This window comes from Lepus europaeus, chromosome 10 (assembly GCF_033115175.1).
Source record: "Lepus europaeus isolate LE1 chromosome 10, mLepTim1.pri, whole genome shotgun sequence".
Classification (NCBI taxonomy): Eukaryota; Metazoa; Chordata; class Mammalia; order Lagomorpha; family Leporidae; genus Lepus; species Lepus europaeus.
Genome location: NC_084836.1, coordinates 5,333,462 through 5,360,534, shown reverse-complemented (window position 1 = coordinate 5,360,534; position 27,073 = coordinate 5,333,462). Strand labels below are relative to the sequence as shown.

Genomic DNA, 27,073 nt, shown 5'->3' with positions numbered 1-27,073 from the left:
TGTAGCAGAGCGACGCCTGCCCCGAGGTTACTCATTTTATTTGTAGTACTAAAGTAGAACCTGCTCATTTTAAAGCAGTGGTAAAAGAGGTGAATGGGGGGGGGGGGGCTTACAATCTGTGGCTTTCATCTGTCGTACAAGACTGTCGTTTTAATGATCTGTGACCACTTTAAAATTTACCGTATATGGGTGAAACGCTCAATTTTTCATTCAATTATTTATAGCTGTTGTCTATGTTCCCATTAAACTGGGTCCTTTTGCTTTTTTAAAAACTTAATGCATACATAAATAAATTAAAGTCCATTGAAGTAAAAAAAAAAAAAAAAACCCTCAACAAACAAACAAGCGGTTCCTGCTCCGGCTGCAGGGAGCCCAAGCGGCCCTCGAGCTGCGGGCAGGACCAGGGCCGCTCAGGGCCTCGCAGCAGCGGCTGAGCCCAGAGCCCCTGGCAGCCCCCAGTCCCGCCAGGGAGGGGCTTCTCCAGGCTGGCAGGCACGCCCGGCCCCAACAGGAACGGGCTGGGCCCCGCCCTGCCAAGGCCAGCTGTCCCTCCCTCCGGCTCAGCCCTGGGCCATCCTGGCCTTGCCCAGCACCTTGGCCGGGCTCCCACACCTCTCGCTGGCTCTCCCAGGCCTGAGGCCCTGCCGTGCAGATGGACTTTCCCTGGCTCTCAAGCAGCTTCGTGTTGGACAAAACAGATGTGGCTTATTGTGGGGCACAGGGAGGAGTGCTGGTGGGGCCCCAGGCTCCTCCCCTGCCCACCGCAGGGGCTCCTATCCCCCAGGGGACGTAGGGGGCTGGGAGCCAGCCCTGCGGTAGGCAGCCTGCAGAGCCCCAGCTGTAGCCATTCTCCACCTGCTGAACCAGGCTAACAGCTGCGTGGGTGAATCTGCTTCACCAGCCGCCCAGCAGGGGGCGCCAGCGAGTCGCCTTTTATTGCGATCCTGTGTCAGAGGGCCTCTTTCAACGCTCCTCCTGAGCCACTGACCTCCTCCCCACATCCCAGCTCAGGGGGGAGAAAGCAGGTGTGGACACAGCCGCGTCCCTCCTCCAAGCTCCGCAGCCCTGGGCTCGGGGCGCCGGTGCTGCTCTCCTGTCCCCCTCCCACCTTCTGCCTCAGCCCGCCTGGCCCCCCACCGCCCTGGAGGGCACTGTCACCTTCCCTGGCAGGTCTAGAAGGCCCAGGGTCTCACCGAGCTCCTTCCGCTCAGCCCCAGGGCCTCTCCCTGGAGATGGGGCTCGGGCCTGGGGCGTGGGTGCCAGGGCCCGCAGCAGTGGCTCAGATCCCAGGCCCCGGGCCCTCCCAGCCTGCCTCCCTGGGAAAGACGACCAAGCACCCATCTCCAGCACGGTGGGAGGCCGCCCGGCCGGGCCGTCACAAGTACATCGTCATGGCCTTGTGCGTGGTGGGGCAGTAGCGGGCGTGCAGCTGGGCCAGCAGCGCCCTGGACGTGGCCTCGAAGCGCGTGCCCTGGCTCTTCTTGTTCCACACGTGCACGGCGTAGGTGGCGTTCAGCATCCGGGCCAGCTCCTCGGGGCTGACGTCCTCGAAGTACTTCTTCCAGTCCTGCCAGGCGATGGGGTAGAAGGCCTCGCGGGGCAGGGCGGTGACGCCGCGGCAGGCGTGGCTGTCCGCCAGCCTGCGGGTGGCGCACCACTTCTTGAAGACCCGCGTGAGCAGCTGGGGGCCCTGGTGGCCCCAGACCCAGCGGTTGTAGTGGGCCACGAAGTCATGCATGCACAGCGCCAGGAACTCGTGCCGGCGCTCGAAGGCCAGGAAGGCGCCGTTGAGGACGTAGCGGGACTGGGTGCCCAGCGCGTTGGTCAGGTTCCTCAGGCTCCTGAGGACGATGAAGTCCGTATCCAGGTAGATGCCCCCGAACTTCCAGAGCAGTGCGATCCTGGAGGCGTCGGACAGCACGGGCAGCAGGTAGGGCTCCCAGCGCCGCTGCGCCGCGGCATGCCAGGCAGCCAGCGGCGTGCCCCGGAACAGCTCCTCCAGGTCCAGCGGGAGCATCTGCACGTTGGGGAAGCAGCCCAGGAGCGAGATGCCCAGGTGCCGGGGCAGGGAGGCGTTGCCCCCCGGCAGCCCCTTCATCAGGACCACCACGCGGGCCTCGGGGTGGGTCCTGGCGGCCGACTCCACGGAGCACATGAACAGGAAGTTGGGGTTCGTGCGCTCCGAGGTCTCCAGGAAGAAGATGTTGCCCAGTGTGGGGGGGCGGGGCTCCAGGGTGGGGCAGGGCACCTGCGCAGGCAGGCTCTGGAGCCGCCCCGGGTCCCCCGGCGCTCCCGCCACGTGCCAGTAGATCAGGACGGAGACGAGAAATGTGAACTTGAAGCTGATGACGAACAGGGTGCAGACCCGCTGCCTCGGGGCGCTGGGGAGCAGACGCAGCAGCCAGTCGGGGGGCCTGGACATGGTCTCCCCGGGTCACAGCAGGAGCCTGTGGCGGCGGGAACCGGCCAGTCTGCAAGAGACAAACACCATTCTCACGCAGGTGCCGGGCATCCCAGGCCCCCAGCAAGAAATGTCTCCCCAGGGCCAGAGCCAGCTTCCAGAGTCTGGGCTGGAGCCCTGAGCTGCGCACGGAGGGCAGAGCAGGGCCCCGTTCACGGCTCAGGGCCCGAGCCAGCGTGTCTGGATCATGGGGCCAGGCAACCGGGGTGCTGGCGCTGCCACGTGGACACAGGCCTCTCTTTCTGGCCAGACCTGCGCCCCTCCTCCCGCCGTGGCCTGCTGGGGCTGGCGGCCTTGACTCCTGCACCCCTGGGCTCTGGGACTCGTCTCAGAGTAGACCCTAAGTAGCCTTGAGAATTTTTGCCATGAGCAGGGCGGGGCTCTGGACGGCCTGCAGAACAAAACCGGAGTGGTCCCTGCCCCTGGGGTGGGGCTGCGTGCACACCTGCAGGGCCTGGGCCCCCCAGCTCTGCCCTGACCCAGTTGCCACTGAGTTCTGTGGCCTCCGTCTTCCCACCTGCTGACCTCTCGCGCCTCCTAAGCCCAATGACCACCCTAGGGGGTGGCGATCATCCTCTCCAGCTTAGACAAGGAGGTGGAGGCACTGGCACCATCAAGCCCCCATGGCCAGCACGAGGCAGGGCCAGGGGAGAGAGCCCAGCCACGCAGCCGGAGTCTGCGCTCCCAGCCCCGCCTGCAGCAGCCTGGCCGGGAGAGCACGTGCGGCGACCGCATCTGAGATGAACAGCAATCTCGGGGCCCAATTGTGCTCCCATCTCTGCCCTCGGCAACCCGAGACACAGTGGCCTCCTCTCTGCTTTGAGGACAAAGGCCCCCCACCCAGGGCACAAACCGGTCGAGGGACTTGGGTGCAGCCTAGGAGTAGCTCCCCTCCCCAGGACAGACGGAGATGGCCGGGGGCAGTCTCGAGGCCAGTAGCCCCTCCCCCAGTGTGGAGGACACGGAGCCTAGATGATGTCCCGGCTACAAACTGACCGGCCCGGGGGCCCAGCGCGCGGGGCAGGGAGCCCGGTGGGCGGCGGTTCTCCTGGAGTTTGTCCCGGCCCGGCAGCCCCTCCACACACTCTCTGCGCCTGCCAAAGATGGCTGAGTGTCAGGGCGAGGCGCTCCCTGGCTCGCGGGGGCCTCTACCACCTGTCGCGGGGACCGCTCTCGGGGTCAGCCCCGCACAGTGGCCCAGAGAAGGGAAGAAGCAGACACAGCTCTGCCGGGTGCTCTCAGCTTGTGGGGGATGTTCTGGAAACAGAGGACACATGGTTGGTGATGATTCCCGGGGGGCTTCCTGGGGGAAGTGACTGCCTGGACCCAGCACTGGGGGTGGAAAGGGAGAGTGAGAGACAGGAGGCAGCGGGGGCAGGAACGGAGAGGAGTTGCACTGGTCCCCAGCGTTGTTAACCCACCACAAGCCACAGTAGTGGGTGCAGAGACAGCCGGACGGCGGCGGGGGGGACAGCGGGAGGGGGGTGTGCCGCCTGCACCCATGCCAGACCACAGCTGGGGGTGCCAGGCTCGGGCTAAGCTATATTTGGTGTCAGAGCCCAAGACCCAGGAATGGAAACTATACCGGGCCAAGTCTGTGTGACCTCAGGCCCAAAGCATGCTCCTGTCCCCCTCCCCCCACCATGGGCCTCACCCCCGCAGCCCATACCCTGGCCTTTGTCTGCTGAGGCTGGCACACAGCTGCGGCCTCCTGCCCTGTAGCCAGAGCGACCTGGCACGTGCTGCTGGCGTGGCTGCCATGAGCCCTGCCTTGCCAGGCCCTCCAGCCATCACCGGGAGAGGCCGGAAGGACCTGGTGGGCACGGTGACCCGGCCTACACCTTGATCCTGTATAACCGTAAGAAAACACGCATCTGTGGCCGTCTAGGGGCAGCCCGGGGAGCTGGGCTGAGGTCGGGCCCCTCCCCGCCAGCCCTGTTCTGGGGTGTTGGCATCCATGGCCGTCTAGGGGCAGCCGGGGAGCTGGGCTGAGGTCGGGCTCCTCCCCGCCAGCCCTGTTCTGGGGTGTTGGCATCTGTGGCCGTCTAGGGGCAGCCGGGGAGCTGGGCTGAGGTCGGGCCCCTCCCCGCCAGCCCTGTTCTGGGGTGTTGGCATCTGTGGCCGTCTAGGGGCAGCCCGGGAGCTGGGCTGAGGTCGGGCCCCTCCCCGCCAGCCCTGTTCTGGGGTGTCGGCGTCCTGGGCTGGCACAGGGCAGCCCCAGGAGCTGGGCTGAGGTCGGGCCCCTCCCCGCCAGCCCTGTTCTGGGGTGTCAGCGTCCTGGGCCAGCACAGGGCTGAGTCCCGTGTCCCCACCAGAACAGCAGATTCTCTCAGCTAGAGCAGGGGGCCGGTGTCCGGATCTGACGAACCCCGCCATTGTCCTCCTGGGTCATAGTCAGCCAGTGCTCGACAGCTGGGCGGGACGAGGAGCCGGCGAGGGCCAGGAGCGGCTCCTCTGCTGGAGGGGGGGTGGGAGATGGGGTGATGCCTTGGAAGGCTGCCGAGCACTGGGTTGAGAGTCTTGGCATTGGGGTCTGGCCTGCAGCTGCCGGTGCTCTCTCATGGAGCCTGCAGAGCCGGGCTGAGGGCCCGGGCGGCAGGGGTCTGCCATGGCCCCCGGACCCCTGTCTTCTCACCCCTCACCACTAGTCAGCACCCCTTCAACATGTGTCTATGCAAACGTACAGAAAACGAGGGGAGGGGTCTGCACCCAACTGGAAGTAGCAGCAGCCACTGGGGACAAGGTCAGGGTCCCGGATGGAAGCCGAGGGCCTTTTAGCTTGCTCCATAATGTAAGGCTTATTCCTGCCAAGAAAATGCAGTCACTTATTTGTGGCACAGGAAAACAAACACAAAGTTTATTTTTTATATTTATTTGAAAGGCAGACAGAGAGAGAGAGCTCCTAACTGTTCACTCCTCAAACACCAACAACGGCCAGGGCTGGACCCGGACAGAGCCAGGAGCCAGGAGCTCCACCCTGGCCCCCCGCATGGCTGCCGTCACCCGCTGCTTCCCAGGGTGTGCACCAGCAGGGAGCTGGACCGGAAGCGGAGTAGCCAGGCTCAAGCCAGGCACCCAGACATGGCACGCGGCTGTCTGAACTCGGCCACAAAGCCACCCCAAGAACAGGTGCTGTTCGGCTGGCAGCTTTGGTCCGGCATTTGGGTCCCGGCTCCACCAGCAACTTCCAGGCGGCCCTCAGCTTCCCCTGCTGTGAAATGGGCATAACCGTGTCCCGAGCTGCTGGCGGGCAGTGTACCCCCAGCGGCATCAGTCCCTGCTCTCACAGGGCTTCTACAGAGCCGCCCTCGCTGGGGGATGTACTTGCCTGGAGGGGACAGGGGACCGAGCAAACCCAGGGCTGGCGCCACTGACTGTCCCCAACCAGATGACTGGGTCCAACCCCTCTCTGGGGAAGTAGAGGGACACCTCAGACCACAGAACCAGCCCAGCACCTGCACGGCGGGACTCGAACTCACTGCCCACCTGGGCAGCTGCTTGAGGCTTGAGAACCTTGTAGCTGGGGAAGTAGGGCATGGGGCCAGCAGACAGCACGGAGCGCAGAATTCAAACCCAGACCTCCCCAGACACGGCCATCTCCACCCACCCCTGCACAGAGACGCTCTTCCACAAGCGGGAGGGGGTGGACACTTTGGTTCCAGAACTGAGGACCCCCCCCCACCGTGAGAAGTCACCGCCCACAACTCCCACCCTGCTGTCCCCGCCCCACCTCCCCCAGTCACTCAGGAAATCAGAGTGGCCGTCATAGGAAGCGGCTGTTCCAGGGCTGGGGTCACCAAACGTTCTCCAGAGCCTGAAACCAAGCAAGCTGCGGCCGGCTCCGGGCGGCTCTCAGGACGGCGAGAAGGCAGAGCTGTTCCCTACAGGAGCGAGGCGGCAGCTCCGGTTGGAATCCCCGTTGAGCCGCTGGGTGCCACGGAGGACGAGGGCAAAGAAAGATCAACTGCAGACAGCCAGCGGCGCGCGAGACCTGAATTCCCAGCCGCAGGTGCGTGTGACCGGAAGCACCTGCGACCCGCAGAGAGGGCGGGGAGGTGGGGAGAACGGGGGTGCAGAGGGTGCCCAGCCGCAGAAGATTCTGGAAGGCACTCCTTTCAAAAGCAAGATGGGAGAGAGAGGTGCTGGGGCCAGAGCGGAGCCGGAGTGGACCAGGAGGGCTCACGCTGGACGCACTGATCCCTTGATCCAAGGCGGTTCTGAGAGGCCAAGGGAGGGACAGGAGGAGAGCTGTATTTGCGAGGAAAAGCCCGTCACCATGGCAACAGAGGGGGCAGCCTGGCCTGGCTTCTCTCCCGATTTCCACCAACACCTCCTGCGGGCGGCCGGTCCAGGAAAATCTAACTAATTCAAATATGGAAAAAAGTGACGGGAACCAAACGCAGGGGAAGGAGGAACCCGGACGCTCCCTTAAGCATAAAGAAACCTCTATAAAAATCTTGCCATGGAACAAATCAAAACTATAATCCGAAACTACAGCACGAATCCAAAAATACAGAGGCTGGAGACATAATCCCAGCCCTGAAGTTGAGCCAGAGGCAGACACAGAAGGCCTGGGGGGTGGGGGGAGAAACGGACAGCCACGGTGAATGCGAGTGTGAGCTGGGGGCCTCGGAGCCAGGCTCAGGGAGAGCCCAGCCCTTCCAGAAGCGGAGCCGACTGCCAGCGATACAGATAAGACAGACAAGGGCAGATTCCACGTACATGCGGGCCAGAGGTGGAGACGTTCAAAAGGGGACAGTCGCAGTAATCAGAGATAAAAGAATACAATAAGAAAAAAAAAAAAAAAAGACTGATGGAGGGGTGGGACCTGGCCCAGCATTTACGACCTGGTTGATTGGGCCCTGCTCCGAGGTATGGGAGACCTGGATTGCCCTCTTGGCTCTCGGCCCGGCCCGGGGCCGGGGCAATAACAAGACTTGGAAGTGAACCCTAGGAAGGGCGTTCTCTCTGGATCCTCCCTGCCCCACTCCACCCCACCTGTCTGCCTGCCTTCCTTCTCCTTTTTCCTCCCTCTTTTTTTTTTTTTTTATTTAATTACTGAAAGGCAGAGTGACAGAGAGAAAAGAGAATGACCTTCCATCTGCCATTCACTTCCCAATTACAGTTGCAACAGTCAGGCCTGAGCCGAAGCCAGGAGCCAGGAGCCAGGAGCCAGGAGCTCCTTCCAGGTCTCCCAGGTGGGTGGCAGGGATCAGGTACTTGAGCCGTCGTCTGCTGCCTCCCTGGCACATTAGTAGGGAGTTGGATCAGAGCGGAGCAGCCGGGACTTGAACCTGCTCCAATCTGGAGTGGCGGCAGCTTAAACCACTATGCTGCCTTCGTCTCCCCGTACAGCTTTCTGCCTCAAATAAATTAAAATAAAAGTTTCTTGCCAGCGCCGTGGCTTAACAGGCTAATCCTCCGCCTGCGGCACCGGCACACCAGGTTCTAGTTCCTGTCAGGGCGCCGGATTCTGTCCCAGTTGCCCCTCTTCCAGGCCAGCTCTCTGCTGTGGCCCAGGAGTGCAGTGGAGGATGGCCCAAGTGCTTGGGCCCTGCACCTGCATGGGAGACCAGGAGAAGCACCTGGCTCCTGGCTTCGGATTAGTGAGATGCGCCGGCCGCGGCGGCCATTGGAGGATGAACCAACGGCAAAAAGGAAGACCTTTCTCTCTGTCTCTCTCTCTCACTGTCCACTCTGCCTGTCAAAAAAAAAAAAAAAAAAAAAAAGTTTCTTAAAAGAGGGTCTTGCAGGAGGTCCAACATCCAACACAGGTGTAGCTGGTCCCTAAAGCCGCTGGGCAGTCAATATGTTCCATTACGGCTCAGGAAATCTGCCTTGAAATAAAGAGAAGACCTGGTTCTGCGACTGAAGAGGCACGTGCGCGCCGGCCGAGAGCGGTGACCTGGAGCGGCAAATCCCAAGACGGAGTCGAGTAAAACACTGGGCTCTCCAGACACCAACATCAGTCTCCAGACTCACGGACGCAAAGATCAAGCCATCGGCGAGGGCCGGAGAATCGGATCGCACTTTTCTCCAACAGTCACAGAAGTGGGCAAAGCCGTGGAGAACTTCGGCCCCACGCCCCTCCTGCAGTCCACGGCTGGGCAGCCATGGGCTGGAAGCAGAAGGCACTCTTGCCCCTTTGAGCCTTTCTTGAAGAAAACTAAGGGCCAAGCTCAGTGAAGCAGGCGAAGATCGGAACAGCTTGAGCAGAAGCACCAGGCACGGTTCACTGCAGACCAAGCCAGCAGGTTAAGGAGGACAAAGCCGGACATTACAGCCATGACACGAGTGACACCGGTGAGGAGGGTGGTTCCCAGTGGGAGGGGCTCGCTGATCTCAACACCCGATCCCCAGGAGTCGGAGCCCAGAACACTGAGGGTCAAAGTTTAAGCACAAAGGTAAACACAGTCCAGGCCAAGCCTGCGGGCCCTGGAGAGCCAGGGTTTGTGATACATCGTTATATTCTGTGCTCTGGAAGACAGACTGAAGCCTGATACTTTGTTTTTTCATGTAGTTTACATTTGGAAAGAAATGTTTATTCTTCCTAATACAGCTGTTCATCCCACAGCACTGGGAGCGCACCCCAGGAGGAAAGTAAGAGCTAGGATCAGGGCACGGCGCTCCACGGCGCTCCACGGCGCTCCACGGCGCTCCCGGGACCACGGCGCGCTCGGGGAGGCAGGATGTCTCTTCTCTCTTTTTTAAAATCATTTATTTGGGGCTGGCGCTGTGGCATAGCAGGTAAAGCCGCCGCCTGCACTGTCGGCATCCCATATGGGCGCCAGTTCAAGTCCCAGCTGCTCCACTTCCTATCCAGCTCTCTGCTGTGGCCTGGGAAGGCAGTGGAAGATGGCCCCAGTGCTTGGGCCCCTGCACCGCATGGGAGACCCAGAAGAAGCTTCAGACGGGCGCAGCTCCAATCATTGTGGCCATCTGGGGAGTGAACCAGCGGATGGAAGACCACCCCCTCTCTCTGCCTCTCCTTCTCTTTCACTCTCTATTTATGTAAAAGGCAGAGTTACACAGAGAGAGAGGGAGAGATCCTCAGATGGCCACAGCAGCTGGGGCTGGGCCAGGATGAAGCCGGGAGCCAGGAGCTTCTCCCAGGTCTCCCACGTGAGTGCAGGGGCCCAAGCACTTGGGCCATCTGCTGCTGCTTTCTCAGGTGCATTAGCAGAGAGCTGGATCGGAAGTGGAGCAGCCGGGACTCGAACTGGCGCCCATATGGGATGAGGGCCCTGCACGCAGTGGCTTTACCTGCTACACCACAACACCGGCCTCTGATGCAGTATGTCGCTCACTTGGTTAATCCTCCGCCTGTGGCGCCGGTATCCCGTATGGGCGCCGGTTCTAGTCCTGGTTGCTCCTCTTCCAGGCCAGCTCTCTGCTGTGGCCCGGGAAGGCAGTGGAGGATGGTCCAAGTGCTTGGGCCCTGCACCTGCATGGGAGACCAGAAGAAGCACCTGGCTCCTGACTTCAGATCAGTGCAGTGACGGCTGTGGCAACCATTTGAGGAGTGAACCAACAGAAGGAAGACCTTTCTCTCTATCTCTCTCTCTCTCTGTGTCTAACTGTATTTGTCAAATATATATATATATATATATATATATATATACTTTTAAAAATCACTGCTAACTCCAGAATTCTGTCTGAGCAGCTCACATCACTTGGTTTTCACAGCTGGACAGGACGCAACAGTGGTGGGTGTGAACACCACAGCCTCCGAGGCCCTAGGCATGGAAAACCAATCGGGGCCAGCGCTGTGGCGTAGCAGGTAAAGCCGCTGCCTGCCGTGCCAGATCCCAAATGAGTCCCGGCTTGATCCAGCTCTCTGCTGTGGCCTGGGAAAGCAGCAGAAGACGGCCCAAGTGCTTGGGCCCTTGCACCTGTGTGGGAGACCCAGAAGAAGCTCCTGGCTCCTGGCTTCAGATCAGTGCAGCTCCAGCCATTGCAGCCAATTGGGGAGTGAACCAGCGGATCGAAGACTTCCCTCTCTGCCTCTCCTCTTTCTGTGTAACTCTGACTTTCAAATAAACACATACATCTTAAAAAAGAAAGAAAGAAAGAAAGAAAGAAAGAAAGAAAGAAAGAAAGAAAGAAAGAAAGAAAGGAAGGAAGGAAGCCATTTGCCCTGGGGGTGCGCGACAGAGAGGCGGCTGGCAGGGAAGAGGAAAGGTTAGCTATCTCACTGCTCAGGAAGGGGAACGAGGCAGTGGCCAAGAGCGGGCAGGCACCAGAAAAAACACACAGCTTCTTACAGAGCAGCACAGACTGCGGTATTGAAACAGACCACGGGGCAGTCGCCATGACACAGGGACCCAACACAACGCAGACCAAAGCCGGCTCCATGTCCACCAATATGAAAAGCTGTGACTCATTTCTCTGCCCCCATCGCACTTAGTTTGAGAGACAGACGGAGCAGGAAAGAGCTCCCCCTGTGGTTCCCTCCCCAAGGCTTGCAATGGCCTGGGCGGGGGCCCGGCTGAAGCTGCCAGCTGGGTTGCGATCCAGGTCTCCAAAGTGGACGGCAGGGGCCCGGGCACTTGGGCTGTCACGGCTGTGTCGCAGGGTCTGCCTTAGCCGGAAGCCAGAGTCGGAGCCAGGAATAGAAGGGACCCAGCATTCCAACGTGGGCTGGGAGCATCTTACAAAGAAGGCTAAGTGCCCACTCCCCAGCTCACTGGTCTTTGAGAGATTTTTTTAGATTAGATTTCAAGAAAAGCCCAACTCTACGCTGTATGTGAGACGTATCTCAAAGTGATTTAAAAAGTGAAAAGTAAAAGAAGGAGGGGCCGGCGTTGTGGCACAATGGGTTAAGTCAGTGCTCGGGACAAAGCCAGCGTCCCGTACCGTAGCACCGGTTTGAATCCCGGCTGCTCCACTTTCAATCTTGCTTCCTGCTGACGTGTTTGGGAAGGCAGCTGAAGGCGGCCCCAGTGCCTGGGCCCCTGACGCTGGTGTGGGAGACGCAGATGGAGTTCTGGGTTCCTGGCTGCAGCCCGGCCCAGCCTAGTTAGTGCAGCCATTTGGGGAGTGAACCAATGGGTGGAGGATCTCTTTCCCTCTCTCTCTCTGTCCCTCTGCCTTTCAAATTAAATGAATAAATACAATGCATCCATACTTACATATATTTGTTGTAAACCATGGTCACCCGACTGTGCCACGGACACTAGAGCTGAGCTCTCCCATCCGGGTGTCAGTTACCCGGCTCCCTCTGCCCCACCCCCTCCCCTGCCCAGCCTGCAGCAACCGACTGGGAGTCTGCTCTCTGCTTCCACACACAGCGAGAACACGTGCTGTCTGTCGTTCCGGGCCTGGCTTGTTTCACGGGACATCAAGTCCCCTCCATCCCATGCGGGCTATGCGGGTGCCAGCAGCGCACTCCGTGTGCCTGGGTCACGTGACGCACGGCTACTGGAGATACGGCTGTGGGCCTGTGAAAGCGCCTCCCGCCTCTCTTCTCTCCCCTGTCCACGCTTGCATAACATCCTGTTTGGAGCTGACTCGCAGACACCACTGAGGGCAAGATTCCTGTGTGTGGGCAGTGCCACGGGGCAGTGGGCGAGGCCGACACCCACAGTACTGGCATCCCCCCCACGTGGCCACCACCCACGTGGGAGACCCTGCGGGAGGCCCAGACTCCGGGCTGCCACCTGGCCCAGCCCCAGCCACTGTAGTTTTGGGGAGTGAACCAGCAGATGGAAGATTCTCTCTCACTCTCTCCCCTCTCTCTTTCTATCTCTCTCTCTCTTTCTGCCTTTCAAATAAACAACTCTTAAAAAATAAATAAAAGAGCCACCATTACAAAAAAATTAGGGCAAACCTTAGTTTGTTTGTTTTTTGACAGGCAGAGTGGACAGTGAGAGAGAGACAGAGAGAAAGGTCTTCCTTTTGCCGTTGGTTCACCCTCCAATGGCCGCCGCGGTAGCGCGCTGCGGCCGGCGCACTGCGCTGATCCGATGGCAGGAGCCAGGTGTTTCTCCTGGTCTCCCATGGGGTGCAGGGCCCAAGCACTTGGGCCATCCTCCACTGCCTTCCCGGGCCATAGCAGAGAGCTGGCCTGGAAGAGGGGCAACCGGGACAGGATCGGTGCCCCTACCAGGACTAGAACCCAGTGTGCCGGCGCCACAAGGCGGAGGATTAGCCTAGTGAGCTGTGGCGCTGGCCTTAGTTATTTATTTTTACATTTTTATGTATTTATTTGAAAGAGAGAGAAAAAAATTCACTCCCCAAGTGACCATGCCGGCCAAGACTGGGCTGAGGCAGAGACCAGGAGCTGGGAGCTCCATCCTGGCAGGAACCCAGCCGCTCGCGCCATCACGGCTGCCCGCCGGGTCTGCATTAGTAGAAGCCGGGGTCAGGAGCTGAGGTGGGCATGGAGTCCAGGCACTCTGATATGGGAGCAGGTGTCTTGCCCACCAGGCCAAACGCCCACCTCAGCAAGATACTATGAGAGCAAATTCTAACCAACCCTAAAAAATGGATAGTTTTAAAACTGTTCAACAGCAAAATATAGGAAGAAAAAAATTTAAGTTTCAAGTATAACATAGAAATCAAAACCTAACAAAGATGCACAAGATGTCCAGCGCCGTGGCTTAACAGGCTAATCCTCCACCTTGCGGCGCCGGCATACCGGGTTCTAGTCCCGGTTGGGGCGCCGGATTCTATCCCGGTTGCCCCTCTTCCAGGCCAGCTCTCTGCTATGGCCTGGGAAGGCAGTGGAGGATGGCCCAAGTCCTTGGGCCCTGCACCCGCATGGGAGACCAGGAGAAGCACCTGGCTCCTGCCATCGGATCAGCGAGATGCGCCAGCCGCAGCGGCCATTGGAGGGTGATCCAACGGCAAAAAGGAAGACCTTTCTCTCTGTCTCTCTCTCTCACTGTCCACTCTGCCTGTCAAAAAAAAAAAAAAAATCCTGAATAAAATATACGCAAAGAAAATTCTGTAGCCCATTACAAGAGTAAAACATCCAGACCAGGCTGGGTTGATTCCAGAAACACAAGGATGGTTCAGTAACAGAAAATCCTCGCCATAGTCCATCAGATTCAAAGATCTAAGGAAAAGACCACATGGGCCATCGTCACCTGACCACTCAGCTCTGGTGGCGTGGGAACCGGTGGACACTTCCTTAGCAAGAAGACACCACAGCCAGGAGCCAGCCTGACCCTCGGGGCCTGTGCGTCCCCAGGTACATGCAGGGGAGCTGCTGCCGGGTCACAGGGAAGCAGAACTGCCCCCGCCCCCCCATCACTGCCTGCAGTCTGATAACAGCGGGGCCAGAGGTGTGGAAAGGGAGTAGAAACAGCGAAAGCCATTGCTGTCACAAACCTCAGAAAGCCAGGAGAAAACTGCAATGCTGCAGGTAACACGGGAGGGGCTGCACGGTGGCACGGCGGTTCAGGCGCTGCCCGTCCCTCCAGCACCCCACACCAGACACCGGGGCGCTGGTCCTGGCTTTGGCTCCTCCCTCCCTGATCCAGCTCCCTGCTAATGCGATGGGGCAAGCAGCAGAAGATGGCCCACTTCCTGGGGCGAGCTGGATGGGATTTCTGGCTCCCAGCCCAGCCCTAACCATTGGGGAGTGAACCAGGGGCGGGGAGATCTGTCTTTGTGTCTCTCCCTCTCTCTCTCTGTCATTCTGCCTTTCAAATAAATACAGAAATAATAGTAAAAGAACACTAGAAGGTGACGAACACTGATACAAATGGCGAGCAGTTGCAGGAGCTGGGAGACAGAACAGCAGCGTGGCCACGGCACTGGGGTCCAGCTCAGAATCCACGGGAGCGAAGCGGTGAGGAACAAGCGGGAAAGAGCCACGTGTGCGGGAGATGTCTCCTGACAACGCCCGCCTCCCCTGACGCCGGCTCAGGGTCCTCAGCGACTGTGGAGTCAGACACGTGGATTCTAAAGCGGATGTGGAAAAATAAACAGCCCAGGACGTACGGGGACTCTGAGAAGGAAGAACAAACGACCAAGGACTGGCAGCGCCTTTAGACAATCTTTTTTTAAAAAGATTTACTTATTTATTTGAAAGGCAGAGAGAGAGAGAGAGAGAGAAGGTCTCCCCCATGGTGCAGGGGCCCAGGCACTGGGGCATCTTCTGCTTTCCCAGGCCACAGCAGGGAGCTGGATGGGAAGCACAGCACCTGGGACAGGACTGGCGCCATATGGGACGCCAGCGTTGCAGGTGGCAGCTTTACCCGCTACTCCCCAGCGCCGGCCCCTGAAGTTTTGACCATGGTTAGGTGTAGCCCTAGCATACGAACAAACAGACAGGAGAAGCAAAAGACATCACAGAAATGATAGGGAACTTGAACACACAATGAAGGCAGCATCTAAAACCAACAGGGCGGGGCTGGTGCTGGCATCCCTTATGGGCGCCGGTTCGAATCCCAGCTGCTCCACTTCCCATCCAGCTCTCTGCTGTGGCCTGGAAAAGTAGTGGAAGATGGACCAAGTCCTTGGGCCCCTGCACCCACATGGGAGACGGGAAGAAGCTCCTGGCTCCTGGTTTCAGATTGGCGCAGTTCCGGGCATTGCAACCATTTGGCAAGTGAACCAGCAGATTAAAGACCTCTCTCTGTCCCTCCCCCTCTCTGTAACTCTGCCTCTCAAATAAATAAATAAATCTTAAAAAAAGATAGAGTGCTCAGGGCGAAACAGGCCTTTTGGCACAGGCACCAGGCGACTGCGGTTTCCAGGGAAACAAGAACAAGCTGGGTCCCTTCAGCCCGTGCGCCACGACCAACCCCAAAGTCAACGGCTGGAACCCACACAAGCACAGAAGAAATGTGGGGAGCTCACTTGCCATTCTGGGGCTGGCGAAGTTTCCCGAATTCTGTCTGAAAGCCAGGGCCAGAAAAGGTGAGGTGCAGAACCAGACTACCCGAAACAAACAAGCAAGCACGCGTACCTCCCCCGGTCGGCCTCCGAAACACCATCCGGAGAGTCAGACAGAAGTGACTGCCCGGACACCTCAGGGACACCTGGTGTCACGCAAGGAGTCCGAGAAAGAGACAGACACCCAGAGGAAGGTGGCAGCACGGGTACTGGGTCCCCCCGCCCCTGTTGGAGGGCTGGAGCAAGTCCTGCCTCTGCTTCGGACCCAGCCTCCTGCTGATGCACCTGGCAGGCAGGTGGCGGCCCGAGTATTTGTATTTCTGCCACCTGCACAGGCGACCTGGACGGAGACCAGGCTCCCGGCCTTGGCCTGGCTTGGCCCTGGTTTTTGGAGGCATCTGGGGAATGCAGCAGCAAATGAATAATCTTTCTCTCTGTCTCTCTCTGTCTCTGTCTCTCTCTCCCTTCAATAGACAGACCTTTTATTAAGAGAAGGAAGTGGGCGAATGACTGTTCACACACACACACATTCAAAACACAACTCTCGAACCAGAAAGCAAGATCAAGAATCGTCGTGTGAGTAGGGAAAAGCACGCCAGACACTCAGCATCTCTCACCTACCAGATCGGCCAAGATCCAGGCGCTCACCAGCACATTCTTCTGGCCAGGAGGTGGGCAGCCGGTGCTCCCAACTGGTGGGCAGGCCTTCTGGTGCCGCTCGCCACGAAGGGCAACGTCACGGCAGCTGTTGGAGCAGAGGCAGCCACCCTGTCCACACCCAGTCCCGCCGTGGGGGATGGGCCAGGCCACAGATCTGTTTGAAAGTGAGGAAGATTAGAAGACAAAGGCTGGCCGGCGCCGTGGCTCAACAGGCTAATCCTCCGCCTTGCGGCGCCGGCACACCGGGTTCTAGTCCCGGTCGGGGCACCGATCCTGTCCCGGTTGCCCCTCTTCCAGGCCAGCTCTCTGCTGTGGCCAGGGAGTGCAGTGGAGGATGGCCCAAGTGTTTGGGCTCTGCACCCCATGGGAGACCAGGATAAGCACCTGGCTCCTGCCATCGGAACAGCGCGGTGCGCCGGTCGCAGCGCGCTACCGCGGCGGCCATTGGAGGGTGAACCAACGGCAAGGGAAGACCTTTCTCTCTGTCTCTCTCTCTCTCACTGTCCACTCTGCCTGTCAAAAATTAAAAAAAAAAAAAAAAAAAAGAAGACAAAGGCTGATTGAATCAACAACTGCGCATTGATGTCGCGGAGAAAAGTCACCTCCCAGGGGAGCCAGGGACCACTTCCTGTTATGTCTGGTACATAGCAGGGACCCAAGCTCTTGGGCCACGCTCCGCTGCTTTCCCAGGCGCATTAGCAGGGAGCTGGATGGGAAGTGGAGCAGCCGGGACTCGAAGCCGTGCTCACATGGGATGCCGGTGTCGCAGGGGGCAGCTTAGCTCGCGGCACCACGGTGCCGGCCTCCGCAGCCCAGGTCTTGAGTGGGATGACTGTGATCGGGGCAGTACTACCTACCGTGCGGCTTCAAAATCTGGCCGCTTTTGGGTTCCTAAGGCGGCCCTGCAGTCAGCCTGGCCCAGGTCTGTCGGCCTCCGTCTCTGGAAATCCACAGCCTCGCCTCTTCCCCGGCCTGGTGCCAACCCTACACCGTGCGCATGTCCCCTTCAGCCCCTGCCCTGCTGCTGGCCACCAAGCATTCCGTTCCAGCCGAGCCCAGCCGAGCCCAGCTGACCTCCTGCCGACGACGCTCCAGCCGCCACCACCCCGCCCCCAGCGGTGCTGAGAAAGTCAAGCTTCTGCAGGTGCCGGTTCCTCCCCAGCAGACCGTGAGACTCACCCAGAATGCACTGCGGGGAGCTCCCCTCGGCAATCCCACCCCTCAGCTTCCTGTCTGCCCCGTGTCACACAGGTCTGCCCCCTGTCCCAGACCCCCCTTGCACTGACCTGGAAGATTACAGCAGGCCACACTCAGGGCATCGTCGGGGACCCTGGCCTGTGCCTGTGCCCGTGGCCACCTTGGAGATGAGTGTGGGCTGAGTGGCCCTCACCCTGAACCCTAGGCCTCACCCACGGTCTGGACCCGTGGCACAGCCCCTGGGCCTGGGCTGCATCTCACACGGATTGACAGGTGCATCTGGTGCAGTAGGGAGGGGGAGCAGAGCCAGACGCCGCCCACCCACCCCACACTGCGAATGGCATCCAAATCGGGGTGCACCTGGCACACAGGGCACCCCATACAAGTACGAGATTCTCACAGTGCCTTCGAAAATGGCAGGGACAGTGCTCCCTGTCCCCCCGGCCCACCAGCCCTTGGACCTGGGCCGGCTGCGGGGCACCCTTCCTTTGTCCAAATGCCCTCCCTGGAACCTCCTCACCGTGTGCCATGTGCAAGGCCATCAACCAAGAGTCCACCTCGATGCCATGGGGGTTTTATTCCTGGTGGGAGTGAGGCTGAGCCTGGTTCTGTCGTCACACCCCCGAGGACGGAGCACAGCCAATGGCAGCATGCCCGCCAATCCAGGGGCCTTGCGGGCCGGAAGCGACTCAGTTCCCCGTCCCCACCCCTGGACACGTGGCTGCCCGCCTCCTGTGTTCAGAGACTCGGCCCTGGGGGACATCCCTCGGGTCTCTGCACTTAGGTCTTTGGCTCATCCTTAGTGGCTGCTAAATATAACCTGAGGCATTAGATGCACACTGTAACTGGCTCCTGCACACCTGCCTCCCCCGCCCGGGTCCCTGGAGGGGCACCAGCTGTCCTCTCTACCACTCTGGTGAGCGACAGAGCCGGTCTCGGTGGCGAATGTGCTCTGTGCTGTGGTCAAGAAGTGGCGCCTGGCCCTGCATCCCAGTCCCCTCTTCTACAAAGTGGGGGTAACAGCACAGCATGGCCGACAGGCTTGGGCCAGACCGGGAGGCAGCAGAGCGCCTAGGCCGGGGGTGCGGGGCGGGGGAAGACCCCTGGGGAGGTACGGACGAAGGCCACAGACGGGCTGGGCCTCTCTGCCCTGCGCCACCCACCCCCTCACCTGCCAGCTCAGACTGCTCAGGTGTCGTCCCAGCCAGGACAAGAAGGGGGCTCCCCTACTCCCCCCAGCTCTTACCACCAGAAGCTCTGGGCTCCACGGGGACCTGCCCAGAGGGAGACAAAGGAGACAGCTGGCAGAGAGGACGCTGGTACTCCGCTAGTACTGCAGCCGCCCAGGGTGTGGAGAGCAGGGACCTGGTGCCCGCTCCTCTCCCCGCCCCCGCTGTCTGTTCCTGGGAGTGGCCACACCTGCCACCTTCCAGGTCACCAGGCTGGGAAACAGCCCAGACCAGCACTGGCACCTCGGGAGCTGGTGCGCCGGGCCCAAGAGCCCTCTTGCCCTGAGCTCTCCCCCTGCCATCTCTCCCAGCCCCACCTCTCTGTCCTCACAGCTCAGAAGGTCCCTGGGCAGCAGGACTGGCTCCTGCTCCCCACTCCCGCACCGTCCAAGCCCTCAGTGCACAGCTCTGCCCTTCCTGGCCGCTGCTGGCTCCTTCCCTTCAGCTCATAAACACAGCCAAGTCACCCTTATCAAAAAGTGCACACATGGCCAGCTCCGTGGCTCACTAGGCTAATCCTCTGCCTGCGGCGCTGGCACCCCAGGTTCTAGTCCCAGTTGGGACGCCGGTTCTGTCCCAGTTGATCCTCGTCCAGTCCAGCTCTCTGCTGTGGCCCGGGAAGGCAGAGGAGGACGGCCCAAGTCCTGGGAGACCAAGAAGAAGCACCTGGCTCCTGGCTTCTGATCGGCGCAGTGCGCCGGCTGTAGCAGCCATTTGGGGGGTGAACCAACGGAAGGAAGACCTTTCTCTGTCTCTCTCTCTCACTGTCTAACTCTGCCTGTCAAAAAAAAAAGTGCACACACAGTGAAAGTAAAATAAAAATAAAAACTTGCTGCTGACACACACACACAGCAGCAGGGGAAAAAAAGCTACCCCAGGAAGATATCTTTTTTACTTTTTTAAGATTTTATTTATTTGAAAGACAAAATTACAGACACACACACACTGAGAAATCTATCCTCTGGTTCCCTCCCCAAATGGCCAAAACAGCCAGGGCTGGGCCAGCCAAAGCCAGCAGCCAGGAGCTTCTTCCGTGTCTCCCACATGGGTGTGGGGGCCTAAGCACTAGGGCCATCTCCCATTGCCTTGCCAGGGGCACTAGCAGGGAGCTGGGTGGGAAGTGGAGCAGCTGGGACCCCACACAGGACGCCGGCACCACAGGCGGTGGCTTTCCCTGCCCGGCCACAGCGCCAGCCCCGGGAAGAGATCTTTGTCGGGAGGTGAGGAGACAGGCAAGGCCCTTGCTCACGAATGGGCAGGAACAAACCCAGAAGCAGCACACAAGGTCACGGCCAGGGAACCAGACGCCCATGGCCTCTCTGGAATCGCCAGGCGAATGCCTTTCCAGGAAGTCTAGCGATGCGCACATTTGTGCATAAATTCAATGTATAATTTTACGGGACACAAACCTAAAAACCCCACCTGGCAAGAGAAACCACTCAGCGGACACGGAACAAGATAAAAAAAAAAGCTGGAGAGCGGCGAGGGTTGCTCACGAAGTCACGAGAATTGGACAAGATTCTACAGTAAATATTCAGATGTGTAGAAACGGATTTTTAAAAAGTGCAAAAAGGAAAATTTAGACAACCGTCATCTCGGGCTCCTGTGAACCCGGAATTCCCCCGTCGCCACTGGGCGATTTATGACCAAACTCTATCCCCGCCAGGGCTCCCCATTGAGGGAAGCACAGGGCGTGGGGTGACAGCACAGGGGGCGGCCGGCACTGTGGGCACACCTGGGAGGGGCCCGGGGCGGGGTGGGCAGGAAGTGAGGTCCAGAGCCGGGCTGTGCAGCTGGAGACGGAGCTGTCCACCTGCCACCACCTGTGGGGACCTGTACCCCCTGCTGCCCTGAGACCCCGAGGTCTGCACGCGGCCCCCGGTGAGGACCCCGCCTGCTGAGCTCCCCCACGGGCCTGCTCTGCCACTGGCCAGGGCCCTGGAGCCCGACACGCACCCCCAGCAACTCGGGTGTTACAGGGCTTCAGTGGCTGCAAAGACGGGAAATAGGCTCTTAGGAGCGTCCCCACCTCCCATCTGTCCAGTGCGGCCGGGGCCGACCTAGTGGAGGGGCACACAAGGTCCCACCTTTGTCTCGGGGCTCCCTCTTAGGGGACAACATTGGAGCCAGGTCTAGGGGCCTGGGAGGGCTGGGAGAAGGGACTGGAGGGGGCAGTCCAGCCTGGACCCTGCAGAGAGACCCAGGCCGCTCCCCCCACCCCGCCCGGCCGGGCCGCACTTTGGGAGGTGATAAGGCAGCCCTTGGCGCGTGGCTGCACCAGATATTCTGGGAATGGTTATAACGCGGGTCCCAGGGAGGACCCGGGCGAGGCAGGGCGGGTCCCGGTGGGGTGGGGGTGGGCCCAGGAGGCGGCTCTTTAACCCCCTCCGAGCCGGAGCCTTGGCTGCCAGTGCCCTGGAGGGGGTCTCCAGGGACGGACGCGGAAACAGAGGCAGAGAGGCCGCAGACCCCCGGGCCCAGACCCCTCCCCGACAGCCGGGCCTGTTCCGACCCCGCAGACCCCAGTCTTCCCCGTCTGGGCTCGGCTCCCGGCCCGGCTCCGCGCGCCCACGATTTCAGCATCGCTCGCAGCCCAGCGCCCGCGCCTCCAGCCCGCAGCCCCCTCGGCGGCCGCGCCCCGGCTCCGCGCCCCCGGACGGACACTCAGGGCGCCGAGCAGCCGCGCTCGGACCCGGGCCTCGCCCGCCACGGTCCCGGCCGGAGCTGCTCGCGGGGCTCCCGGGCGGGGCGCGCACTTCCTCGCGGGCCGGGTTTCGGGGGCGGCCGCCGACTTCGGGGCGCAGTCGGGGCTGGCGCGCGCACCGAGGTCGCCTCCGGGACAGGTGGCGCGGGCCAGGGCGGTGGCCGATCCCGTAACCCCTCCCTCCTGGGGCGCCCCCTCCCCACTTGGCCGCCCCCTCCCCACTTGGCCGCTCGGCCCCTCGTACCTCCGGCTCCCGCGGCGGCGCACCGTGGACACCCGCGCCGGGCGGGCGGGCGGCTGCCGGAGGGGAGCGCCGGAGCCGGGCAGGCGGGGCGGGCCCGGGGCGGGGTCTGCGCGGCCCCGCCCGCCCTCGCGTCCTCACTGCCACCCCGGTACCGGCCCGCGGGCCCTCAGGGCTGGGCGCTCCGGGTGCTGCCCGGCCGCCGGTTCCCGGAGCCCAGGATCCCATTCCGCAGATGAGAGCCCTGAGGCTAGGAGCGGCTACTTTCCGTGTGCAGGGCTGGGAAGGGCGGCATTGGCTGCCTCCCCGTGCTGCGGCCTGGCCAGCAGCTCGGCCTGCGTTGGCCCAGTGTCTGACCAAGTTTCAGGAGTCCGCTGGAAGTGTTACCGGAGAAATTGCAGGGTTCTTGTCTTCGCGCAAGAAAGAATTCAGGCGTGAGACAGAGAGTAGTGGGAGGTAAAATAGCAAGGTTTATTAGGAAGGAACATCTGTAAGGACGGATGGGCACCTCTCCAGACAGGGCCTGAGAGACTGGGGGGGGGGGGAGGAAGGAGGGAGGTTACAGGTTACATGTTGAGTGGAGAGATTACACCTGACCAGGCCAGGCGGGCGGCTCAGCAAAGATGCAGAGAGCTGAGCGCGCAGTCCAGTTGAGGCTGGGGGTTTTAAGGAGATGGGTCTTGCTTCCCCACCTCTGCTCCTCTTGGAACAAAGCGCTTTTTGGATGTAAATAGAAAAACTTCTCTTGAAGGTCTGACACAAAGGACTTTATGGATGTAAATGTTATCAGACAGGAGGAAGGGAGCAGGGTGTTTGAGATGCAGATACTGGGCTGCACCTGGGAGATTGTGGAAGATTGTCAGGCAGAAGGGGTGGGGACCCCCACCTGGCAGGTTATCGGGTAGAAGGGGGCAGGGCAGGATGCGAAGGCCGGGCTGCCCCTGAAACGTTATCGGGATGACTTTGAGATGCAGGTGCATGTGCTGGACATAGATGTCTTCTCTTTGTGCCTGTTACACATAAGCTCATAACCGACTTCCTACCTAACAGAAGCTCCTGGCTCCTGGCTTTGGATCGGCACAGCTCCGGCCGTTGCAGCCATTTGGAGAGTGAACCAACAGAAGGAAGACCTTTCTGTCTGTCTCTCTCTCTCACTGTCTGTAACTCTACCTGTCAGATAAAGAAATAAAATCTTTTTTTAAAAAAAAAAGTTCAAATGAGTGGGCCGGCCTGGTGGTGCCCGCCCCCATAGCACAGTGCTCGGTTCCTCCCCTGGGACCCAGCTTCCGGCTGGGAGGGCAATGGCTGAGGTGGGCGGGCCCTGCCACCCTCGTGGGAGACCCACAGGGAGCTCCCTGCGACCCAGGGAATGAAGCAGCAGACGGAAGATGGGTCTCTGTGTGTCTCCGTCTGAAGACAAGACCCCTTTGTCTGTCTGGCTCCTCCTTTTGTGCCTGGATCCCCGCTGTCCCCGCCTTGCTCCTCCCAGAAGCCCCAGAGCCCCTCCAAGCCGGCTCTCAACCCTCCCCATCCCAACGCCACTGACACAGCCCTTCCTGCCCCCCACCCCCACCAGGGGGGCGTGTCCATGCTCCTACACCTGCAGCCTGGGCCTCCCTCCCTGTCTTCCGGGCCCGCCGCTGGCAGTGTTTCTCAGCACCCCCACCACTGCCGCTCGGGGGCCCCTCCCGAGCTCTGCCCGTGCCACGTGCTGCGCCCTGTTGCAGCAGCCCCTGAATCCGTGGGGGGCCCTAACTCCCAAGGTGTTGGTGCCAGGAGGCGGGGCCTTTGGGAGGGAGTTGCAGCGGGGTGGGGGTGGTCCTCAGGGGTGGGGTTAGTGCCTTTCTGGAGGAGGCCTGGGAGGGGCCCCTCGCCCCTTCCACCACGTGAGGGTCCCTGGCCACAGTCACTGTTTGAGCAAGCCGGCCCTCAGCAGACACGGAACCAGCTGGCCACTTGACCTTGGATTTGCCGCCTCCAGAATTGTGAGCGGTAAATTTCTGTTGTTTACAAGTCACCCGGTTCATGGTATTTTGTTTTGTTTTTAAATATTTATTTGAAAGGCAGAGCATCAGAGAGAGTGGGAGACACACACGCACACACATGCACACACACGCACACACATGCACACACACATACACACACGCACACACATGCACACGCACACGCACACACACATGCACACACACAGAAGAGGAGAGAGAGACAGAGAGGTCTTCCATCCGCTGATTTACTCCCTAAATGGCCACAATCGCCAGGGCTGGGCCTGGACGAAGCCAGGAGCCAGGAATTTCATCCGGGTCTCCCACATGGGTGCAGGGGTCCACGTACTTGGGCGTCCTCTGCTGCCTTCCCAGGTGCAGTAGCAGGGAGCTGGATCAGGAGCAGCAGGGACTTGAACCAGCGTCCACATAGGGGCCTCACCTGCTGGCCTCAGTGGCAGCCCTGGGGCATCGTCTGTCCGGCATCAGGGCAGGCGCACCAAGGTGTCCCTGGGCCTGGGCCACCCTCTCCTCCCCCTTCCTCCCATGTGATCACTGCTCCCCTTGTGTCCCAGTGCCACGCTTTCCCGGCACCCGATGTGCGCTCCTAGGCACACGTCCCTGCGGCGCCGCTCACGGCGTGTCCTCCTGGACGTGGCTGGGTTGACCTGCGCCAGCTCCGGCTCGGGCCTGTGAGCCAGTTGAAGCGCACGGGCTGACCTTCTCCTCCGGTCAGTTAGCGGCTCAGAGAAGAACCTGCGGCCGGCGTGGCCCTGTGAGTCCTGGGTCTTCTGCAGAGGTCCGGGGCGCAGGTGCCTCTGATTTCCGGGTGTGCTGCCTTCCTTCAGCCCAGACGCTGGGACTGTGTGGACCGGGGATCGGCATGTCCACCCCAGGCTTGAGCCCATCCCTGGAAGGTGCTATGGTGCCTGGAGCCCGTGTCCACTCAGGCCTGACCTGAAGATCACTCTCCTCCCTCCCTGACCTGGATTCTCTCATTCTACATGCTGCTCACCTCACCACAGCTTCTGTCCCTAGAAGCTTATTCGGAAGTTGAAGACAGCACGGCCTGGTTCACCCGCACCGGGCACTGCGGAGCCTTGGGCGTCTCCTCCTCTTGGTGGTGAGGCTGCCCAGCATCACGGAGAAGATGGAACCCACAGCTCCAGCCTGCGGAAAGACCCAAATCAAAAAGTCAAGGTGGGGGCGGTGCTGTGGCACAGTAGGTTAATCCTCCGCCTGTGGCATCGGCATCCCACATGGACTCCGGTTCTAGTCCCGGCTGCTCCACTTCTGATCCAGCTCTCTGCTGTGCCCTGGGAAAGCAGTGGAGGATGGCCCAAGTCCTTGGGCCCCTGCACCCGCATGGGAGACTGGGAAAAAGCACCTGGCTCCTGGCTTCGGATCGGCGCAGCTCCAGCCGTTGCGGCCATTTGGGGAGTGAACCAACGGAAGGAAGACCTTTCTCTCTGTCTCTCCCTCTGAAATGAATAAATAAAATCTTAAAAAAAAAAAAAGTCAAGGTGTGGTTTCTACTGAATGCCAACCTCTTTTGCAGCCGTGTGACACTGACAAATCAGAAACTGAGCCGTCTTGAGGTGTGAGTCACGGACCATCTGTAGACAGTTTGGTTTCACCAGTGAGCTGGGGTCTTCGTGCATCGGCTGTGGCTGGCCCGGAGCCAGGAGCCTGGAACTCCATTTTGAGCTGTCTTCCTGGGTGCGTTGGCAGGGCGCTGGATCAGAAGCGGAACAGCCGGGACTCCCACAGGACGCTGGTATCCCAGGCGGTGGCATGTACCTGGTGGCCCAAGGCCAGCCCCCCCTCCCCCCCCCGGCTTCTTCCAAGACGCACCTGCTGTTTCTGACCCCTCCTCTTCCCCTGTGCTATTGCTTTCTCTGCCCCCTGTCTTGCCGATGCTGGGGCTCTTGCCAGCCTCACGGTGGTCTGCTCGTGGTTAAACCCTGTCATTGTCAGATTCACAACATTAACATTCCTTAACAAAACCACAAATGGAGTTTGCCATAAAGTTAGGACCTTCCAAATAGATTTTTTTTCCAGCTTTATTTTTGAAAAGAATGGACCAAAAGCCACGGTAGCTTCACACCCACCCCCAAGTCTCAGGGACACCCCGGTCCCCATTCAGACTGTGGTCTCAGAGAGCCTTCTCCACCAAAGGGAACTCGGATCCCTGGGCCCATAAAAACCAAGTCAGAATGTTCCAGAATGTCCTGTGGCGGCCAGGAAGGAAGGTCACTCTCAACAACATTAAGGGAGCACAGGAAAGACAACGGAGCAGGCCAGAACCGCCCCCCAACACTAGCAGAGTTGAGATAGTAGCATAAAAATGATTAATTGTGGCCGGCGCTGCGGCTCACTAGGCTAATCCTCCGCCTTGCGGCGCCGGCACACCGGGTTCTAGTCCCGGTCGGGGCACCGATCCTGTCCCGGTTGCCCCTCTTCCAGGCCAGCTCTCTGCTGTGGCCAGGGAGTGCAGTGGAGGATGGCCCAAGTGCTTGGGCCCTGCACCCCATGGGAGACCAGGAGAAGCACCTGGCTCCTGCCATCGGATCAGCACGGTGCGCCGGCCGCAGCGCACCTACCGCGGCGGCCATTGGAGGGTGAACCAACGGCAAAAAGGAAGACCTTTCTCTCTCTCTCTCTCTCTACTGTCCACTCTGCCTGTCAAAAATAAAAAAAAAATTAAAAAAACGATTAATTGTAAGCTGACTAGTCATGGCTGTCGTGATCCTCAGAAGGAGGAAATGGTTCGCATAAAACATTTTGCAAAGCTGCAACATCAGAAAGCTGACGACGGGTTTTACTGATACAAAGTGTTGAAACTGGTGGTCTGTGCTGTTTCTTCCTTATCCTTGTTGACAAATTGGAGAGATGTTTGCTTTATCTGTGTAATCAGAAAAGAATCAGCACAGCTCTCGGCGGCTACAGCCCCGGCAGGCGGAGTCCGCAGGAGGAGGAGCCATGCGAGCATCAAGTGTAGGACCTCAGCCTGGTCACCTACTGCCGTCCAGGCCGAGGCACAGCCTGCAGGGGGCGCCCCCACTGCTGAACCAGTCCCGCGGAGGCGCCAGGCCCTGGGTTTCCTGCCGAGAACCATGGGTCAAGCGCCGGAATCCAGAGACCTCCGCCCAGCCAGTTAAGCCACCGCGTAGGACGCCCGCAGCCCGTATCTGAGCGCCTGTTCGCGTCCCGGCTGCTCCACTTCCAAACCGGCTCCCTGCCAACGTGCCTGGGAAGGCAGCAGGAGATGGCCCAATGCTTGGGCCCCTGCACCCACGTGGGAGACCCGGATGGAGTTCCAGGCTCCTGAGTTCATCCTGGCCCTAGCTGGCTGTTGCAGGCATTTGGGGAGCGAACCAGTGGAAGACCTCTCTCCCTCTCTCTCTCTCTCTTTCAAGCAGATAAAAATACATGAATAAATAAGCATTTAAATTTTAAAAAAGATTATTGCAGACATGGCAAGATCTCAAACTCCATTACAGGAGCCCCAGGGAGAAACCCAATCCCGCAGCACAAACCGCGAAGACGGCAGCCAGGAGGGGACGTGGGGAGAGGAGGCTCCGCGCTTTCCCGGGGGACGCGGCGGCCTGGGGTCTGCGATGACCACTCCGGTCATTTACGGCAATCTCCTTCCTCAAGCCTGCACGCAAGGTTCGAGCATTCTAGAAAACTCGAGTCGCCAAGCTCTGCCGTGGAGCTGTTAGAGCCCGGGAGTTCCCGCGGGAGCCGCTG

At 60.1% G+C, this 27,073-nt stretch overlaps 1 protein-coding gene across 2 annotated transcripts; it reads right to left on the bottom strand.

Moving 5' to 3' along the window:
- A4GALT (alpha 1,4-galactosyltransferase (P1PK blood group)) lies at positions 1-21,380 on the bottom strand. Of its 2 annotated transcripts, XM_062201927.1 has the most exons (4): positions 21,342-21,380; positions 15,929-16,121; positions 5,146-5,265; positions 1-2,471 (listed from the first exon to the last, which is right to left on the bottom strand). In XM_062201927.1, the coding sequence occupies exon 4, from the start codon at positions 2,420-2,422 to the stop codon at positions 1,376-1,378; it is 1,047 nt and encodes a 348-aa protein (XP_062057911.1). In that variant the 5' UTR covers positions 2,423-2,471; positions 5,146-5,265; positions 15,929-16,121; positions 21,342-21,380; the 3' UTR covers positions 1-1,375. The 2 variants fall into 2 exon arrangements, with proteins under 2 accessions (XP_062057911.1, XP_062057912.1); XM_062201928.1 differs by lacking the exon at positions 5,146-5,265.
- Between the last annotated feature and the right edge of the window lie 5,693 nt (positions 21,381-27,073).

Coding starts and splice junctions, on each gene's coding strand:
- A4GALT (XM_062201927.1), bottom strand. CDS start 2,422: ATGTCCAGGCCCCCCGACTGGCTGCTGCGTCTGCTCCCCAGCGCCCCG.